Source organism: Mesoplodon bidens, assembly GCF_964165515.1.
Source record: "Mesoplodon bidens genome assembly, chromosome: 12".
NCBI lineage: Eukaryota > Metazoa > Chordata > Mammalia > Artiodactyla > Ziphiidae > Mesoplodon > Mesoplodon bidens.
The window spans coordinates 40,623,908-40,645,505 of NC_138168.1; the positions used below are offsets into that span (position 1 = coordinate 40,623,908).

General features: G+C 42.0%; 1 protein-coding gene across 1 annotated transcript in view; it reads right to left on the bottom strand.

Moving 5' to 3' along the window:
- The window catches only part of PREP (prolyl endopeptidase), a 140,174-nt gene that overhangs the window by 62,572 nt on the left and 56,004 nt on the right, over positions 1 to 21,598 (bottom strand). Inside the window, exons 8-9 of the mRNA XM_081251114.1 lie at positions 8,248 to 8,439; positions 3,890 to 4,087 (exon numbers count right to left, since the gene is read on the bottom strand). Coding sequence (XP_081107240.1) covers positions 3,890 to 4,087; positions 8,248 to 8,439 — 390 coding nt within the window. The remainder of the gene's footprint in view (positions 1 to 3,889; positions 4,088 to 8,247; positions 8,440 to 21,598) is intronic.

A 21,598-nucleotide genomic window follows, 5' to 3' on the forward strand; every position in this document is an offset into this window, starting at 1 on the left:
GGCAGTGACCCCAGTGGAAGACAGTGAGTAGGAAACACACTCTAAATGCAAGAATTGAGACATCAAAGCCTCCAACAGCAGAATGAAATAAGTATAGGATACAGGCTGGCTACTGTTGGGAGAAAGGGTGCCAAGTGCCTGACTTTAATTCTTCTGTTTGGGGCAGAAGTGGCACCTTGGGGGAGGCTGGGTTAAACCTAAAGGTACTGGTACTTAATATATTTGATGGATACGTTCTATTTATAGATCCATCGGGGTCAGTCCAGGTTAGCCCACTGCATATTCACACTGTAACATGAATTCCTATAGTCTAATGATGCTTTGTGTCCTGTCTGAATTGGTTTGCTTAAGTACCAGGAGTGGGGGGAAGGGATTGGAGAAACCATCGTAGAATCATGAATCAGAGAGGACTGGTCAGGTGACCTCTGAGGAATAATTTCAAAGTTTAAGGGCAAAAGAGAACTGAATTATGGAATTCCCTTAAGACCACACGAGGTGTCTGCACTTGAGATGGGTCTCCTGATGAAACAGTGTTTTAACAAGGCTATTCTAGCAATAGGAAAGAGGCAGGGACGATCAGCTCGAATATTCCTGCTATATATAATCTGAATAAATGTAAGGAGGTGAAAGAAATGGGAGTGAGGAGGAAGCGGCAACCCTAGAGGTTGCTAAAGAATCATCAGAGGAATCTGGAAAATCGGATATGCAAAAAGAAGGCAAAAGAACTTTGTGAAGATGACCCATGTAGATACTGTTTCATCCGATTATAGGTTGGGTTTTAAGGTTATTAAAAGAAAAAAAACAACACAAACTAAAACAGTCTCTCAAAAATTGTTTGCACTCCTTGGTTATTTACCCAATGGAGTCGAAAACATGTCCACACAAGAACCTGTACACAGATGTTTACAGCAGCTTTATTAATGACTGCCAAAAGTTGGAAGCAACCAAGATGTCCTTCAGTAGGTGAATGTGTAAATAAACTGTGGGACATCCAAGCAATGGAATATTACTCAGTGCTAAAAAGAAATAAGCCATCAAGCCATGGAACAACCTTAAACTCATATTACTAAGTGAAGGAGCCAATCTGAAAAGGCTACATAATCTATGAGTCCACTACATGACATTCTGGAAAAGGCAAAGCTATGGAGATAGTGAAAAGATCAGTGGTTGCCAGGGGCTTGGCGGGGGGGAAGGGATGAAAAGGGCAGAGCACAGAGGCTTTTAAGGGCACTGAAAATACTCTGCATGGTATCATAATGATGGATACACGTCATCATACATTTCTCCAAACTTAGAATGTACAGCACCAAGAGTGACTCCTAAGGTAAGTCATGGACTTCGGGCAACTATGATGTGTGTCCATGCAGGTTCATCAGTTGTCACAGGGGACGTACCCTGTAGCAGGGATGCTGATGACGGCGAAGGCAGTGCATGTGTGGGGCAGAGAGTGCATAGGAAATCTCTGTACCAGCCCTTCAGGTTTGCTGTGGACCTAAAACTGCTCTAAAAAAATAAAGTCTTGAAACACTTTTATGCCTTTCCCAAAGAGCCTGGGAAAGGTTCTTTGATTTCTTCTCCCTGTCTCTCAGAGTCATGCAACTGGGACGCCTATACTGGATTATTACAACACCCGCAAGTCTGGAGTGAGCCTTAGACAACCCTCCAGGGTTCCATGAGTACAGAATCAGTCGGCTCGACCACTAAGTGGTTTGAGCCACAGGGAATAGGTGTATTGTGCTCCAAACTGCCCTGGCTGCCTCTTTTCTTCCAAGTGTGACTCAAGGTACAAATGGCTTGGCTCAAGACGTGTCTTCACTATGTACCTCCATGGGAAACAGTCAGCTGGTGTTCACCTGCCAGACGTACCACGTGTCCACAGCAGCTGGCACTGCAGGTATTTTTGGCCCCAGGGCTTTATTTATAATTCAGTGTCTCTGCTGTTTACTGAAGTAGTGGACAGCCAATCTTCAGAGATCAGCGCCAGACAGCCTTTGAGCGGACATGCATGTATGTGGGCGTGTATATGTACACACTGCCATTCCTGCTTTCAAGGAATCTAGTTTAATTATCTGATGGTCATTTTTACATTTGGATAAGAAGGCCTGAGTCTGGAAGCCCCGTTCTCTGGTTTTAGATATCAAATTACATGAAGGAGAGAAAAGAAAAAGCAGGAGGCAAAATGAATAAGAAAAGACAAAGGAGAAGAACAAAGCACTGCAGCAACAAATTAAAGCTTGCTCAGGAGCTGCCTGTCCATACAGAACTAACAACACACTTCTCTTTCCAAACTTCACAGCCACAGTCACGGATAGTATTTCACGGCTTGGTACAGAACTCATCATTTTATGCTGGGACAATGAGCCCTTTCATCCCTGGGTAATGATGAACTTGTTCCTGAAATAAATGGCCACATGGGGTCACTGAAGGTGGTTTACAGGCCTTTGGGGACTCTGGCTTTTATGAAGGGCAGGTGAGTCAGCGCTGCTCTGTTCTCCTCATTGCCCTTTATCCATTATCACTGTTTAAAGGCTATGAGGTTTTCCAAAGTAAAATTTCTGGAACCAGTGTAAGTTGAGGAAATAAAGTGTGGATCCCGCAGCAGTGGTTGAGAATGGCTATCTGAAGGAAAGCTATTTCTCTTGGTTCCTGTCCACTGGCTGCCACTGTCCCCTAAGCCTCAGGGGAGGAGGGGTGAGGCTCGAGACACCCTGACGTGAGGTTCTTGACCTGTCAGTTCCAGACTCCTGGCCCTGGGCATGGTTTCCACATCTCTGTGACAGCCTCTGAAAGGCACATGGGCAAGTAAAGCTTGCTAGGTGTTCCAGATGTACCATCAGCCCTACGTACAGGGCATCATTCTTTTGGTTTTAATAACCCTGATGGCAACCTGTCACGACGATAAGATTCCTTAAAGACTGCCTGCTCTGTGACTCTGAGGCACGAAAAAAAAAAAAAGTGGATCAGGCATCACTGTCATCTGCCAAATCCCAGGAGGAAGACAAGGCCACTTCTGCACCTGCTGGGCTCTCCCCTATGTCTGCTTTATTTGCTGAGGACCAAACTATTGCAACAAAACTGGGTAGGACAAAAAGGACGATGAAGGAGCTCAAAAAACAAACAAGGAAAGTGTAGACATCTTTTCAGCCAGATTGCTTTCAGGATAGGGTCTACCCAGTCAACTGCAAACTGCCAACTGAGCCAGGCTCCTGGGACAAATCAGGGTATGTGTTATGGCTTCAGCTATAACAGAAACACTGCAGTCAAGTGGAGAAATGGGAAAAAAACAAAACAAGCAAAATGAGTGTGACCAACTTAAAAAAAAATGTTATACAGAGAGCTATGTTTACTTTGGGGAAAATTAACTAATACCATAAAATTGCAATTTAAAAGTGTTTCCTTTTCTACCAGAACCAAGTAACAAATTCCCCCCATATGATGTAAGACTAAACTTTCACAATTATATTTTAATCCAGTTTAACAAGAGCAGAATTTACTCTCAGTTTTAAAACAATTTATTAATGTCAGATGTGACTACAGATTTTTATTTAACACTTTTAGTTATTTGCACTGTGTGTGTTTTGTAGACCAAAGGCTGACTCTAAGGTTATACTTGTTCATACTTATTTTTCAAATCAACCTAGAACAACAGATGGTCCTGTCCCTGGAAGAGAGACTCAGGATATAAGATTAAAGAGAGTGCAGTTTTAGGTGTTCATGTTTCCCTTTGTTCTGAGCATCTGTTTTACTGTTTTATTCCCACGAAGTAATTTTGGCTGTAATACAGCATATGTCATTTTCAATAACACAGCATTATATTCCTATTTCTCAAAAGAAACCCAAACGTGAGTCTGATTTTTAAATTGGACAACATCGGTGGAACGACTCTCACCTGGAGATAAAAAGGAAGTAAACTGATAGAAGATTTCAGTGTCCTTCTTCTGACCGCTGTACCCCACGACGCTGCCGACCTCAAGCGGGAAGGTCTTGAGGAGAGCACCGGTGGCTAGGTCGTGAAGCTGCAGAATGTTCTTTACGTTATGGAGGTAGCATAACACCAAGAAGTTGGACCTGACGCAAGCTACCCACTCTGAAAAGATAACAACAGGTAAAGCATCATGTAGTTTTGAAAATTAGCCCAAAACATACTCATTTCACCGAACAATAGTTCTTGAGTTCTACACTGTGCTCTGCGGCAGTGAGACATGCAAGTGATTTTAAAATTGGTGTTAATCATGCATCATGTTTTCAGCGTATTCCTTTCATAAATCACTGCCACCGTCATCTCCAGAGGTAATAAGATATCCTCCACCTGGGGCCAGGAGCTTTTGATGATCTAGATAACGTGTGTAATACAAATAACCCTGCTTACCTATTTTGTGTCCAATATCATGCTACAGGAGGTATAAGAAGGAAAACAACAAAGCCCGAATCATGATCCACATCTGTCAGGATTGTTTATTCAACAAAACTGTATTAAATGTAAAGGTAAATGTATGTGCCAGATACCCTACAGGGTGCTGGACGGACCAGCAAGAAGACGAGGTCATTTCTGCCCTTGAGACACAATCGCGTAAAAATACAAGTAACTTGTGAACAAGGGTGAGTGAGTAGTTGGTTGGGACCCCAAATAAGAGAGAGCCCTTGAGCAAATGCTGAATTATGTCTGGAGGGCGGGGGTGTGAAGGCGGGGGGCCTGGTGGTGTCGGGAACAGGACAGATCTCTGGGGGATGAGAAGGTAGGAAAACATGACTCAAGGAATGAAGGCCAGAGCTGGGGATGAGGCGAGAGAAAAGGAACATGAATGAACCAACAGCAGGAAGGAAGGGAGTGAGGGAGGGAGACTGGGAGAAAGAAGGAGGTAGAGATCCATTTTCAAGAAGAAGAAAACCGCTGCTCCATTCGGGGGTGGGCAGGGGCGGTAGTGGTGGTTTGATGGGGGACTGGGTGAGCCACGTAGGGGCGAGTTTAGGCCTTTCTGACTCAGCCGTTACTGAGGAGCTACTGTTGGAGAGAAGGGTGACACACATAAAGATGACATCAGATGTATGCATCCGACGACTGACCAGAGAACCACAGAGGTGCACAGAGGGTGGAGGGGAGACCCGAACACACAACTGTAAGAAGCCGGGCAGAACACCACATCAAGCTGGGGATAGAGTCTGGAGAAGGGGGCAAAGAAACAAAAGGCACCTCCCAGGAAGACTCACCAGGACGTGGCAAGTGTGGGGACAGGAAAATGAGGCAGAGATAGGAGGCCCCTCAGTGTCCAGGGCTGCAGCTTCAGTGATGGTACCGTCCGAGACGGAGCTGGGAGAGCGGAGGTGAGTGAGCAGAGGAGGAAAGGAGAAAGCAGGGGGGCAGGCGCCGAGCACAACCCGTCGGGCTCTGGACAAGACGGGCCAGCGCTAAGGACAGGCCATCCAGAGGGAGAGATGCTTTAGTAAATGGAAGCAAGGAGAGGGCTGCAGGGAACAGCTCTAGCGCATGGAAAAGAAAAGCCTTTCTTGGGTTTCATGGTGGGATGCAGGGCAAGGGGCTCTTGACACTGCTTTTTTTTTTTTTTGCAGTACGCGGGCCTCTCACTGCTGTGGCCTCTCCCGTTGCGGAGCACAGGCTCCGGACGCGCAGGCTCAGCGGCCATGGCTCACGGGCCCAGCCGCTCCGTGGCATGTGGGATCTCCCCGGACCGGGGCACGAACCCGTGTCCCCCGCATCGGCAGGTGGACTCTCAACCACTGCGCCACCAGGGAAGCCCCGACACTGCTTATTTTTAAACCCAAGAAACTAGTAGTTCACGCATATAACGTTATCAATGATCAACAAGACACCGGCCAGAGGGTGCTCTGAGGATCCCCAGGGGCCTCAGTCTCGTCGCGTGGTTTAGATTACTACCGCAAACTTTTCCTCCAGTCAGGATATAAGGAAGAACTCTTACACCTGAAAGTAATTTGCTCCTCCAATACGACTTTTTAAGCGCTTCAATCAAGCAATATATTTCATGCGGCTTTAATGTTTTAAGCAAAGTAAGGGGAAAAAAACTGAAGGAAATTTCTGTCCAAAAATAATCAATCTGTGTTAACTACGAGTACATCAGAATTCTAAAACAGACAAAGTGAATAAGAAAAGGACAAGGTGATTTGTAGACTGTCGTTAATAAAAGCTCTGACTTTACAGCTGTACTTTATGACTCATCTCTAGTTTTTATTCTCAATAGGGCATTCTGTGCTAATGACACACTGCAAATTCAACTGTGCTTCTCTTTGAATTGATGAGTTCTGTGAATATTGAAGGCTTCCCCTTTCCAGTCTAAAGAACTTAGAACCTTTTAGAGGAAAGGTTATAAAAATATCACCTTGATTTGCATTTCATTAGATCTGCAAGTGAGACAGGATGTCACCTTAAGGTACAGTTAAAACTGCTTTAGGGGGGCTTTAAAAGGCAGAAAATTCACATGCCTTGGGAAATATTTGTATCTCTGATGCTTCCCTACATGAGAATCACTGTTCCAACCTGACTGGAACCTGAAAAACACGCAGGGCACTCACTCTTCAGGAAGACGTGTGCCACCAAGTCTCCCTTGGACCCACCAAGGCCTGAGGGCCCCTCCTGTGGCACTTAGGAAGCACTCACTAAATGCTGGCTCTTACCACCCTTAGGGGGGGGACATTCTGTCTCAGTTGGACAGAAGTCATCAGGTTACCAAAGTTGCATGAAGGTGTTAATGGAAAAGGCAGAAAACCTGTTCTAGGACTCGTGGGTCCCTCAACCAAATATACGAGGGTCAGAGAGTGAATGGAAGTGTTTGAGGACATAGGTGAAGCGATTTCCTTGGAAAGAGCCCCTGTCATGCTGTAAGTCCCCCTCCCTGCTGGGGAAAACCCCAGCCTGAGACAGACAGAGCACAGGTGCCTAATCCAAAGCTGAGAAGCACGTATGGACAGTGGAAGAGCCCGGGATGGGCCGCTGCCCTGGGGCTGCAAATGGGGGCTGTGCAGGAACGAGCATGGACCGGGCCGCCTTGGGTCCTGTCTGACAGAACTGCCTGAGGTGCTGGAGACCTCTTTACAGAAGCAGGTGGAAGGAGGAGCCAGCAGCCCAGGGCTGAAGGGGATCCCAGGCAAACACCCAGAGCAGCGCTTCCTCCAGGGCCAAGGGAACTGCCCAAGCAAGGGCCCGGCGGGAGCGCCCTCGGGAGGCACTCAGAGACTCAGCTGTAATCATCTGCCCACCTTCCGCTCTACCCGCTAAGCAAGGCCAGGCTGAAATATCTGCAGGCACAGAGCACACTGCCTTGAGCCAGTGGGGAAGGGGCCCTTACTTTTCCAGGATGTGCACCTGGATCTGACTCCAATACTTGCGCTTGAATTCACTGAAAAACCCATGTCAGGACTGCTTTATGTGACACTGGGCCACTCTGCAGCTCTCAAAAGGAATTATGTTCCTAATTATATACAACTTATACCTTCCCATTTAGGGATGGCCCTAGATTTTATCCCCATTCAACCCATCAGCAGACGTTCACCTCCACAAGCGAACTCTTCACTGGCTTGAACGTACTCGACTCTCCTTTTGTGTCAAAAAGTGTAACAAAATTAGAGTCCCATTTTAAATCAAATCCAGCTTTCAGGCAAGAAGTAACTTACAAAGCAGTATATCATTTTTGGAAAATCACTGAGAAAATCAGTAATGGGAACTTAAAGGCACTCTGAAACATGACAGATAAAGAAGTGAGGCTCTCAAGAGGTTACTGTAGCGCAGTGCACACAGCATCAAGTGCAATGTATTTCAATTAACTCTGACAAGAGTCTCTTTTCCGGTAAGAGGACTGTAAATCCACCCTAAAGTCTACAATAGGTGTAATATAAACAGCCAAAGGTTATTCAGAAGCTGAAAGCTAAGGATTCTGAATCCAAATGATTTAAAAAAACTAAACATTAGTGCTTATTATCAGAAAATAACTACAAAGACAGCCGATGTTTTTTGTTTTTTTTTTTTTTAAAAGAAAAGCACTACCTTTGAAGGTCTGGATTCACACCTTCACAATTTTTTGAAGGCCCCACACAGTATCATACTAACTACAAAGATGTCACACAGTAAACACCTAGTTGCGCTACTGAGACATTTCACAATGAGAGGTTGAAGGTTCTTCACCTTGTAACCGGTCACCAGAGAATGAGAGATGCACCAACTTCTTGACGTTCTTACCAGAAACAAAAGCACAACTTCCAAGCAGCATGTACTCTTACCTAAGACGTCTTTCTCATGCTCAGGAACAAGCACCTTCCACTTGGACTCCTCGGGATCCGTGAAGTCAATGTTGATCAGGCGGTAGTTGGGAGAATGGCGATTCGTCTTGAACGTGAACACTGTGCCCTCGTTGGTTACATAGTCATATTCCCCTTCGAAGTTGTCGATCAGTTTCACCCACTTCAGGATTCCTGGTGAGAGACCAAGCACCTCTGTCACCACTCCAGGGTTTGAAATGGTGTGGTTTGTATATGGTGGGGGGGGGGGCGGGGATGGATCTTTTCTGTCTACAGAACACAAAGCAGACACAATATTTGGAAGGCCTAAGGCATGAGAAAGAGCAAGGGCGAATGTGGGTGAATTTTAAGGTTTCCAAATAACGCAGAGGAAGTTTTTCCAGAAAAACCTGGCAATGAAGGAGAGTGGAGAATTCTCTCAGCCCGTTACCCCACATAATCCGGCACATCCCCTTCTACCTGAGAGGGTCTCAAACCCGAGCACGTCTTTCTACCTCTACTGCTATCGCTCCACCCGAAGTCTTTATTTCCCTCTGGTTATGAGCAGTGGCTCACAACTGGGGATGACCTCAGCCCCACCAGCGGACTTCTGGAAATGTCTGCAGACCTTTTGGTTGGTACAGCTTGGAAAGTGAGAGGAGGGCTACTACAAGCATCTAGTGGGAAGAGGCCAGAGATGCTGCTTCGAGGCACAGGATACCCCTTTGACAAAGAGTCAGCTAGCCCCGGATGTCAGTACGTGGCTGGGAAACCCTGGTGTGCCGCAGCGGCTTCCCACCTGCTCTGCCCACGGCCACTCTTGTTCTTCTCGGTAGCAGCCACCACCATGTCTTAATATCCAAAACCGGTCCCTGTTGGTACCCTTCCTAGAAATTTCCCCACTGCTCTTTGAATAAAATCCAAATTCCTTCTTGTGGTCTCCATGGTCCTGCATGGTACAGTCCTTGTCCACTTAGCTAACCTCAGATGTTCCAACTTTTGCCTCAATCCCTGACCTCTGGCAACACTGGCCTTTGTTAGGTTCCTTAAGACGTGCTTCACTTCAGGGCCTGGTCACAAGCTGTTTCCCTTGCCTACCCCACTCTCAAAATGGCTAGGTACCTCTGACCCACACCCAGATCATTTCTTCACAGCACTTCTCTCAAGATATATACACCTGAGCCTTGAACAACGTGGGTTTGAAGTGCGTGGGTTCCCTTATAGGGGGTTATTTTCAATAGTAAATACTGCAGTACCACATGATCTGCAGTTGGTTGAATCCATGGATGCAGAGGGACCATGTATCCAGGGGGCCAAGTGTAACCTCCAAGTGGTTCAAGGGTCAGCTGTACCTAATTTGCTTGTTTATCATTTGTCTTTTTTATTCACTATTTAATACTCAGCACCCAGACAGAGTGGCACCTTCAAAGGTGCAAAATAAAAGTGGTGTTGAATGCAAGGACGCACACTTTCCAGCCCTTCTGTTCTAAGAACTAGTCTGGAGAAGGTCAACACTACAAAGAAGTCTTAAATGTATCCACCATCATCATCATTTAAACGGCTCACTAAATGTCACTTTTACTATTAAAAAAAAAATCCACTGGGAAGACATCTGGTTCATAACGTATCAGACATAAATGTTTAGAGGACATCTCAAAAATTTTATAAACGAAAAAGCTCTATGACTTCTAAACTGCTCAAAGGCAATGCCAGATCTCAGCTATTCTCCAATTAATCTCCTACCTTCGATTTCACAATGAAATTGCTACATTAATTTGGATAGTTCATTTATATTCCTGGTGATTTTACATTCATTGTCTCATTCATCTCTATAACATAATATCTTTATATAAATTTGTTGTTGAATTAAATTAATCAGGGAAAATATAATCCCATGGTAGAGAGTTTTTCAGTTAGATATAACTGAATTAAAACCCCAGCTCCAATGACAATTTAGCTGTGTGACCTTGAACAATCTCTTTATCCCTTGCTGAGCCTCATTTTCTCAACTGTAGACGAGAAACAGTAAGTAAATGTGAAAATTATTATAAAGTGACTAATACCTACCCTACAACAAAAACCTCAACAAATATTATTTTAAAATAAACGGCTGGAATTAAAACTAATAATAAGATAGGCAGTTAAAAAAAAATCTACAGCTTTTCCACATGTTAGTAATACCAGTTGGAAAACATGGTGGGGACAGGGGACCTCATTTACATTAGAAGTAAAATTAATGAATACTTAAGAATGTGCTTAACAAGAAATGTGGACTCTATGAGAAAAGCTCTAAAATTTTTCTAAGGAATCTTAAAAAACAACAACAAACAAAACCTGGATAACTGGAAACACATACCATATCCCTAGATAGGAAGACTCAGTATTTCAAAGGTGCAAAAAATTCCAGAAGAAATCTACAAATTTAACACAATTCCAATTCCAAAATCCAAATGAGCTTTTTAGGGAATCTGACAACATCATTCTGAAGTTCATCTGGAAGAATAAGCACTTAAGGACAGTTGACGTATTTTTGATGACAGAACAAGAAGGAACTTCATGTGCTATGATGCTCTGAACAAGCCCCCTCCCTCCTGAAGGAAATTATCACCCTTTTATGATCATCATTTTCTTATTTTTCTTTGTTCATTTTCTGCCTTAACATGCAGCCACAAACACTATAGTCTAATTTTGCCTCATTTTTGAACTTCTAATAGAATGAAACCATACCACATGTATTCTTTTGTGTCTGACTTCTTTCTATTCTTGATATCTGACCTTACATTATGTTTGTGAGATTATTCATCCTCTGGTTATTGTTACTAACTTCTGGTTAAATCTTACTGTACACAAAGAACATACTCTGTATGATTCCAAAGTTTTTAAATCTGTTGAGAAAAGCGTTGTGGCCTAATTTTTTTTTCTTAAAGGATTTTAAAATGTTCCTGTATGTGATCAAAAAGAACGTGTATCTTGCAGACCTTCCCTGTGATATCCTAAGAATGTCTACTAAGTAATTTGTTAATCCTTTGTTCAAATCTATATATTTACTGATTTAGAGGGCCATTTTTTCTATCAGTCAAAGAAAAGGTCTGTTAAAATATTTCTCTATGATTGTAGATTTGTCCATTATTATTTATATTTGTTAACTTTTACTCTCTGTATTTTGAAATCATGCTCTTAGATATATACAGTTAGAATTATTATATCTAAATAAAACTGAATTGAACCTTTTATGATTATAGAGTTTTATCTCTAGTAATGCATTTTGCTTTGAAGTCTACTTGGATATTAAGGCAGCTACATCATTTTCATTTTTACATCTTTGGCCAGTTGTCTTCTGCAGACTGGATGGCCCCAGTTTGCTCTTCTCTGTGTCTCTTAACCACTCATATGCTTTCCACCTTTTGGTGGGCTGCATTCTATGTAATTTCTTTTAATATTCACTTTCATTAATTCTCTCTTCAGCTATGTCTAATCTCTTCTTTAATCTAATAACTTAATTTTTAATGTGAATCCTTTTTTTATTTTTAGAAGTTCTACTTCATCCTCTTCCAAATAGGTTTGGTCATTATTTACAATATCTTGTTTCTTGCTATGTTTCCAAGCTTCTCATTTATTTTTTTTAAGAAGCAGCATCACTATTTTTAAAGGTGTATTTACACACTTATTTTACATTAGAAATCTGATAATTCCACTCTGGTGTGAATCTACTGGCTCTACTTTTCATGCTGGTGAATTTCTTCATCTGATCTGTGATTTCTGATTGTGAACTGACTTCCCTTGAAACGTTATCTGTGAGAATTCTTGAAGGCCTGGGTTGAAGTGACACTATTTCAGACAAGATTTGTATTTGGCTTCTGTTTGCCTCTTGGGAGGCAACCAACCTGGGAGCACTTTAAATTCTTGGCATGAGGATTTTTGGACCTCATCGAGAAAATCAATTCAACTTGCACCCACGTGAAGGTCAGCCCTTCTCATGTTTTAGGAGAATTCACATCCTGCCTCCAAGGTAGAGACAAACCTCCAAGGCAGGTTTCCTTACTATACCCTGCCTCTCCCCTCCTCCCTGGCTCCAACACTGGCGGGTTTATTTCTCAATAATCCTTACACCACCACCAAAGGGAAGCTCAGCCTCAAGGCCCAGCAGAAACATTCTGGGACAATCCAGCTTACATCCCAGGACTCCTGCTTTCATTTTGTCTTTGGTCTTTATGAGTTCTCTTCCTTGGTGCCAATTAGCAATATACTTAGTAAGATGCTTTATTAACTTTTTTACAACATTTCAGTTGTTTCAATTGGGAGATTATTCAGAGTGTATCATCTGCTACACTCCTACAAACAGAAATCCTTACAATTAATTTCCATAAACAATTAAGTTCTGCATCTGAGCCAAACATTTTTTTTTCCAGTGACAGACTGCTAACCTCAAAAGCAGGTGATCCATTCAAAGAAAAGTGCATCTTAGTTTACATAAAACAATACTTTAAGAGGAAAAGAAACCCAAAGACTAGTCCTTATAAGAATAAGTTAAAAAATTAGTTGGTAATGCAAAATTTGCAGATAGTCAGAAAGCTACATTTGTTTATAATAAGAATGATGAAACACAGTTTTCTGGACTGTGACATTTGCAGACACAGAGTCTTGGTTCAGAGAAATGTCAGATTCTTTAAATGTTCCCCTGACAATAAAACATCTTCTGATGTGAAACCTTTATTTCTCAAAGTAACCATCTTATGGTTTCTGCCGAAAAGGTCTTTCAGCCATTGCAGTGGTATTTATTATGACCCTACCTCCCCCTGCTTGCAAAAAAGTCACTGAAACATCCACCAAAGGCAAAACACAGCAGAAATTTCCTTCAGTAACTCTGTATAGTCAGGTGAGCCTGAAGATGTGGTGCACTTGTTTTATAACCCGGCTCCAAAGAGCACCAAAACAATAAAAAAGTTTGTGGCCATTATATGCCACCAATTTCTGAAGCATTAACTTTAGTCATAAATACACACAAGTCATATATTCATGCAGACTTAGGAATGTGGCTGGATTTTTACAAATCCATTAAAATCTGAAAAGTTGTTCAAAGTACAGGCTCACAGGGCAGCATGTTTAAAATGAGGACTCATGAAATCCTTTGGCTCTCCAGAAACCCTTGCTCCTCAGGCTTTGGCCACAAGATAATTTAAGAGAAAAGGTATTCCAGCTGAACAATGGGGCTCATTCAGTTTTGCTATTCACACGTTAAAACACTGTTGATTTAATGGGAAATAGGAAAGGTACTTTAAAAAAAGAGACGTGGCTAGACTCTCCAACCATCTCACTTTTTGCCCACTTTTTCTGAGGTCTTTTTGTCTGTAAGTGGTATTCTTCCCTCTGAAGCCAACAGAATTCGATTCCCAAACTTCTCCACATTCAAGTTAAAATTACTTTTTATAAACCTGCTTCTTGGTGGGGGAATGATTTGTTTACTGAGTGAAGGTGAGCTTAAAATAAGTCATCTAAAGCTTTCCGTAGAGCAAAGTCGTTACTTGCATTGCTTTCTTTGAAAATCAATGGTATTAACTACATTGCTTAGAAAACGTTTTGTAAGCTCTCTTGTGATAGGAGCTAAAAAGTGCGCTTACGTTTGACAAAACAGAGGGTCTGGCCTCTAACAACGGTAACTAATGCAGAGCATGCACAGCTCATGCTCTAGGGCTGAGGAGAGCAGAAGTCTGCTGTCCTCTCTGGCCGGATGCCTTCATTCTGTCACAACTGCCACATGGTGATGGTTAGAGCACGGGCATGGAATTCAACTGACCTGGGTCTGAATCTTACAATGGCATCAGGAAAGCTAATTGGCCTCACCAGCCTCAGTTTCCTTGGGATAACAACATGTGCTCCCCAGAGGTTGTTAAGAAGACAGTGAAATATCTACACGCATAGCTCAGAACCTGGCACACAGGAAATGCTAAATAAACAATACTTACTACCATCCCAAATAAACCCCAGCATTCTTCAAATGACAAAAATAAGCTGAATGTGGCTTCTGAACAGCACTGGTTGCTAATGGCGGCGACCTAATAAAATCTAGTTTCCATCTCTCAGGGCACATAGCCATTTTCCTAGAAAAAGCCTTTATAATCACTAACTTAAAAATTAGTAAAATTATTACCTTTATCACTAGTACTTCATATTTTACTTCAAAATTCATGTTTTGCTTCTTATTTTTATACTGTCTTTTGACGTTCCAATTCTTTTGGGTTGTTGGCATTCCCACTCTGAAACACAGACTTATTTTCTAATAATTCCCTGCCTTTCACAGAAGCCCTCCTCCCCTGTTGGTCTGACTTTTAACACCCCGATGACTTTGCTAAACTTTAGACAATTCATCTTTTCAGGCTTCTTGAACGTTTATCTCCCCCTTTCCTCTCCATCTCCCAAAGATGTCCAGCCCCACCAGGCACGAACATGGGAGTCAAAATTGTCCCAGCTACCTAGAAACAAGAGGTCATCTGCCTCGTAATGCCAGAGATGGCTGAGTGAACAATTTAAGTGTCTGATAAACACTGAGCTTCCTTTTGTAGTTCTATGTTAGCGTGTAGGGTAGACTGATTTCTCATGCAGGAGAAAGCCCGTTTTCTTTAAAGACATGAAAGCATTAAAATGAACACATGGTGAGTGCTGAAAATGATCAGACTTTCAGCAAAAAAGGAAAATGCTGAGAGCCAGGTTAGTGAAAGTCTGGGTGAAGTATAGGATAAACTGCTATTTCCTTACAAAAATCAGTATGTCAGCATCACCCATCTTTTCCCCCTAAACCCTTCATAAATGCTGTGACATGAGCAAAGACCATTTCAGGTCCGTTTTAAGGATAGCTACACTGAAAAAGAAGGGTGTTAAATTACCAACAAGGATTTTAGACATTTATAGTTCTTTGCACCTAACAATTACTTCCTACGGATTCTATTTAAAAACCTCTGATATAGTTGTACATTAATTCAGAATAGGGCCAAATGGTCAGTGTCTCTTGCTGCTGACTATCCTATAAAATAGAGAATAAAGTATCTGACCTTCTACAGAAAAATGAAAGAACCCAAAGGAAAAGAGAATGAACAAAAGAGACAACAGAGGGACTTTTGCGGTGGTCCAGTGGTTAAAAATCCACCTACCAATGCAGGGGAGGCAGGTTCAATCCCTGGTCAGGGAACTAAGATCCCACATGCTGCGGGGCAACTGAGCCTGCACACCACAACTACTGAGCCTGTGCGCCGCAACTAGAGAGAAGCCCGTGTGCTGCAACAAAAGATCCCGCATGCTGCAACGAAAATCCCACGTGCCTCAACTAAGACCTGATGCAGCCAAATAAATAAATAAATAAATAACGTAAATAAATAAATAAATATTAAAAAAAAAGACAGACAACAGAGAGAAGTGAGTCTAGAGTTTCCAAACTCCAGAGAGGTCCTAACTCTGAGCCTGGGAATATATGCTTGATGACAGCACAACTGATAAGACCTGATGCTGTGCACTGGCTGTCTCATGGCCTCCGTCCAGCTGACGGGGAGCACACACCCGGCGGGGATGGGCTGTCATCACTGCCATCACCCAACACAGCGCCTGGCACAAAGTGGGCACCAATTAATGTCTGCTTCATGACTAAATATAACATGCACACAATCCTACATTTCAGACTGAACCTTACATACACTTCTTGATAATGTAAAGACAACAGAAGTAACCAAATTTAAAAGAAGTTAGTAGTGTCTTCCACTTTTCCAATAAGAATAGTTAGAAATTAATACACTAAGTTAAATACGTATAAGTGTTAAAAACCATCTTTTATATTTTTAGGGTATAAATTAACTTTTCTTTCTTTTCATTTTTTTAAAATGAAACTTTATTAGGTGCGTTGATTTGGAATTCAGAAACTTTTAAATTGTAGCTCTTCCTCAAAGTATTTATTTATTAATTATTTAATATATATATTTTTGGGCTGCACTGTGTATCATGTGGGATCTCAGTTCCTTGACCCGCACCCCCTGCATCAGAAGTATGGAGTGTTAACCACTGGACCGCCAGGAAGGCCCTAAATTAAGTTTTCATTAAAAATTTTAGAAGCCCACATATTAGAGTGAAACCAGACAATTCTGAGGCCTGATATTTAACTGTAATGTAAAAAATACGTGAAAATTTATTCTAAATTTAGTCTACATGAAGCAACTTTATATATTCAAAATATTTATAACAAATTTAGGAAACAAAGTGTGTATATGTGTGTGTGTGCGTGTGTGTCTGTGTATATATATATATGCATATATCTCTCTCAAAAGAAATAGTAGTCTTCATTTAGAAAGGTACAGAAAATATAACTAAGAAAATCCAGACAAAATCATTTTCTTGCAAGGTTCAGGATGATTAATTTCAACTAATCTGCATGCATGAATCACATTAAGAATCACAGGAGTCAAGACACAGCTGTCTTTTCCATTGCAGAACTAATAAAATGTGATGCCTCCCCGGTGTCCTAAGTGATACCTTGATACCTTTTTACTTTCAATTTTAAATGAGAAGCAGAAATCTTCTGCTCATATAATACACAGGACTGGAGAAACATGGTCTATACTTTTTGATTGTTCTCAGGGTTAAATAAAGGACAAAAATTTAATTTAAAACAGCTTGGAGGCCAGAAGGGTAAAGATTCAAAATACAAGTAAATTAACAGTTACAGATGGAGGATGGCTTCTCAAGCAGGGCCACCTGAGCACGGGATCCTCAAGGGGCAAGGGAAGTTGCTGGAGACAAGCTGGTGCCCACTTACTATGAGTCTGTGCTAAAGAAAAGTTACTGACACTTGTAAAAAGGTAAAGAAGACTTTATTCAGGACTACTGTGATAGGTGTCAAGACTACTGCAATTAGGGACAGAGGTCAGGCTGAACTTGAATACAGAAAAGACAGCTGGAGATTTACAGCCAATATGCAGACTGAGGGGATTGGTGATCAAAAATTACTAAGAGAAGATATCAGGGGAGGGGGATTCTTGTTGAAGGCAGGTCAAGCATGTGGGGAATGGACAGGGGAATGAGGAATTTGATCAGATATCAGGGGTAAGGGACTGTCTTTAAAGTGACTTAGCAGGATTCTCACAACAACTGGGCTATGGAGGCCAATCAAGGAGGGTGGGGCGCAAGGAACTAAGGCTGAGACCTAACTGAGAAGAGGCTCAGAGGAGCCTGACTAAAGTCTGGTCAAGGAGAGAATCTTTGTTGTCATCAGGCACTGTTCTAGGTGCTGGGGACTCCAAGAAGAGCAAGACAGACAAGATCCCTGATCTCATGCAGCTCAAGAATACTCACAGTGTTTTTATATGGAGAGAAAAAGAAATCAGAATAGGGGAAAGGGGAAGAAGGGCCAACTACAGAGGGAAAAGTATCAACCAAAAGCAAGAGGGCGCATGGTAACTTCTAGGGCTGAAGTCCCTCTTCTCCCAGAGAAAGCTGATAGTGACTTGGAACACGTCTCTGGCAGCCAGCGCAAAAGAGGGTGCGATATTCTTTGGAGGGGGCCTGCTTAGCCGTTTTGAACACGTGGAAAATTATGCAGATTTCTAATGCCCAGAGGATGGGCCTAGTGCCATTCCCATACAGTGGCGAGTGAAGTGAGTTGGGAGTTACCTGTTCAGACAGGTAAAGACAGGAGCAGCTACAGGAACTGCAGTTCCTGTGGAAAGGCTACGGCCCATTGTTTGCAAGAAGTGTGTTCGTGTTACTACTAAGTAAAAATACTGCAAATGTAAATGGCAGAAATGAGGTTCTCCGAAGAGAGGCAAAGGGTAACAGGAGAGAGATTAAGCTCACAGAGCAGCACGTAGTAAGAAGGTCAGTCAGTCCTTGAACAGAAAATCAAATTGACATGATGCATGTAAATCATAATCATGATTATGTAAATCATAATCAGAGAGAACACTTTTAATTCTCAACATTCTAAGATTTTTTTCCATTCTGTATTTATGTAGTTTTGTTTTCCTTTTATCTTTTTCTATGATATTAAGTAGCCATTGGCCACTTTTTTGTGCTTCTTATTTTAAACTGCACACAGGCAGAAAGGTTTCCTGGGAGACAAAGATGATGGAAATGTTATAAAAAAGCTTAAGTGAAATCATTTAGTTCTCGACAGGCAATTTAGTGGTGCCCTAATAAATAAAACATTAATGTACAGTAAAAGACTGATAAATCTCCCTGACTTTAAGGTAAAAATGATTAAAATTATAACAGAAAGACCTGAGGTTATCAAAAGGGATATAAGGGCTTCCCTGGTGGCACAGTGGTTGAGAGTCTGCCTGCCGATGCAGGGGACACGGGTTTGTGCCCAGGTCCGGGAAGATCTCACATGCTGCGGAGCGGCTGGGCCCGTGAGCCATGGCCGCTGAACCTGCACATCCGGAGCCTGTGCTCCGCGACAGGAGAGGCCTCAACAGTGAGAGGCCCACGTACCGAAAAAAAAAGGGATATCAATTTCAGCGATATAACATTAACGATTTTATAACACTGGATTTAGTTTTCAGTCACCAGCTATTCAGGTTTAACTCACCTAATATTTCAGTTAACTAGCATATTTAGCATTTAACTTAAATGTTAATTATTCTTCTCCTTAGTTTAAATAGGGTAACAAAAATGGGGGAGCAGTAAGGAAACAGCATGAAAAAGATCCTAGGTGGCAGTCAGAGTCACCAACTGGGCATATGTCCCCTGGAATTTTCAGTTATCAACCTGCAAAAGTAAACATATCTCCCATGAGAGGCACACCTCTTCATGTTTTCTTTGATGTAAGGCCTCTTTTCTGACTATGAATCAGGCTTTACAGAAAACAAGTCAAAATCAAGATCTGTGTTTGAAGCGGCTTCGATACTGAAGATAAATTATTTTTAGGGCATCTTCAATCTATTTTAATCCACTACCTAAAACCATTGTGTAGTGATTCCAAATATTCCCCTTTCAGTCAAAAAACAAAAGGATAAAGAAGGCATACTTGAGAGTCCACCGTATGCCAGGAACCCTGCTAGGCCCTTTTCTATGCATTTTCATGATTCCTCACAATTCCTCATGAAGTAGGTATCACTGCCTCACTTGTAGTTGTGGAAATATTAAGAGAAAAGGATAACTTCCCCAAGGTCACCAAGTATTTAGAGGTAGAGCTGAGATTAAAATTCACAGCTGATTTGAAAGTCTTAAGGTTATTGTCTCAATGTACTCAACTGTAATTAATAAGAACTATTTCAAAAATTGTAATGATTATGATATCCATCTGCTATGTCTCCCCTGTTATAAACCAAATATACTTAGTGTCTTCAACAGTTAAACTCACACACAGTACTTGCTTTTTTAATCAGTTATAATCATATTATTAACTCATAATGAAGCAGCAATCAATTAAAAAAACAAAAAGACCCAAGATCTCTCTAATCTTGACCTACACAATTGACTTTTGAACACACGGATGGAAACTGATTTCCAGTTCATCTTCTTAGTACTGGTCAATCATTGCAACTGTTGAGAGCTTTCAGAATCCCACGACCACCATTCAAGAGAAGAGATCCTCTGAGGTTTATGTTACCCACAAGTTTAATACTAATAAAGCAATAATTTAAAAGAGATTACAGGCCCAGCGTTACACCCAGAATTTAGCAGCTATCACTGGGAACACTCTCCAAACTGATCTTAACCCATCTGTGTGCAACTCAACAGCTTAAATTCACCTACCTTACTCACTTAAATTCTGCTTTCTTGTCAACAGTATATTATGTATTTTTCTGAATGACACAATGAATTCCACATACTGGTCAGTTTAGTAACCTTCTTATAAAATGACATCAGGTTAGTATCATAAGACTTATTTGCTCTACTGTCTTCCATGTGGTTTTCCACAAGCTCACTGGGATGGTCTTTTTGCTACTTCAACTTGTCTAGGCTGATGTCCTGAGTTAACCGATCAAACATTAATCTAGGTTGTTATTGTGAAGGCATTTTATAGATATGATTAAAGACCATAATCAGTTGACTTTAACTAAAGAAGATTATCCTAGATAATCTAGGTAGGCCTGAGCCTTCCAGCAGAGCTGAGGCTTCCATGAATAAGAAGAAATTCCACTTGTGGACGGCAGCCTGTCCCTCCTGATGGCCTGCCCTACTGGTTTCAGACTTACCTAGCCAGCCCCATAATCATGTAAGCCAATTCCTTGCAATAAATCTCTTAATATATATATCCTACAGGTTCTGCTTCTCTGGTTAAACCTTGAAGATGCATTCACAAACCATCAATATTTCACAAACATAAAACACCTAGAAATACCTTTAGTAAGAAAGATGTAGTTCCTATGCAACTCAGAGATACAGTCCCAAATAAATGTATAGATTTACACATAGCTCTAGTCAACCATAGCTGGATTTTGTTCAGATCATGGCAAAATAATCTTAAAGTCCCTCTGTAAGAATTTTTAAAGAAAGAGAGAAAAAGAGAACAATTTGGACAAGAATAATTGCTAACGTTTACTGAGTGCTTACTTTGTGCTGGGCTCTTCATCTAAGCTACACAAAACCATGTAAGAAACAGAGAAGACAATGGTCACATAAGCTAAGGAAAGATCAAGTCGGGAAGGGAGGCCAGGACCTGGCTTATGTGGTAAATAATGCCTTCCAATCTGAATGCATCATAGCCAGCGGGTTCCTCGATGTACTTGTGAGGAGGGGCGGATTCTGCGTCCTCTTATCCCACCATCTTGACTCCTCCCCGGCCACTAGGACTTCTTAGATGCTTCCCTGTTTTTGTCTCATGCACCTCTAGTGCACCTGTGCACCTCTGTACTGCCTTCCTCCTGGAATCCCAATCTCTGGGTATCACACCCTCTTCTCTAATTCCTCATGAGTGCTGAAAAAGTGGTGGGGGGAGAGGTAGTGAAAAAAAAAAAAAGGTAAGGACCAAGAGGTCAGGGAGAAAACAGAGGCGCCATCACTTGCTAAGTCTCATTCAAAGTAATACCACCTATTATTAAAGTGGACGGAGCAATAGCAGTTCAGTATATGAATACATGGATGAAACTGCTTAATTTACTCCAGCTGCAGAGAAGACAATTTGTGTACCTTTTAAAAACTAGCCTACTGGGGCTTCCCTGGTGGCGCAGTGGTTGAGAGTCCACCTGCCGATGCAGGGGACACGGGTTCGTGCCCGGTCCGGGAGGATCCCACATGCCGTGGAGTGGCTGGGCCCATGAGCCATGGCCGCTGGGCCTGTGAGTCCGGAGCCTGTGCTCCGCAACGGGAGAGGCCACAACAGTGAGAGGCCCGCGTACCACAAACAAACAAACAAACAAACAAACAAAAAACT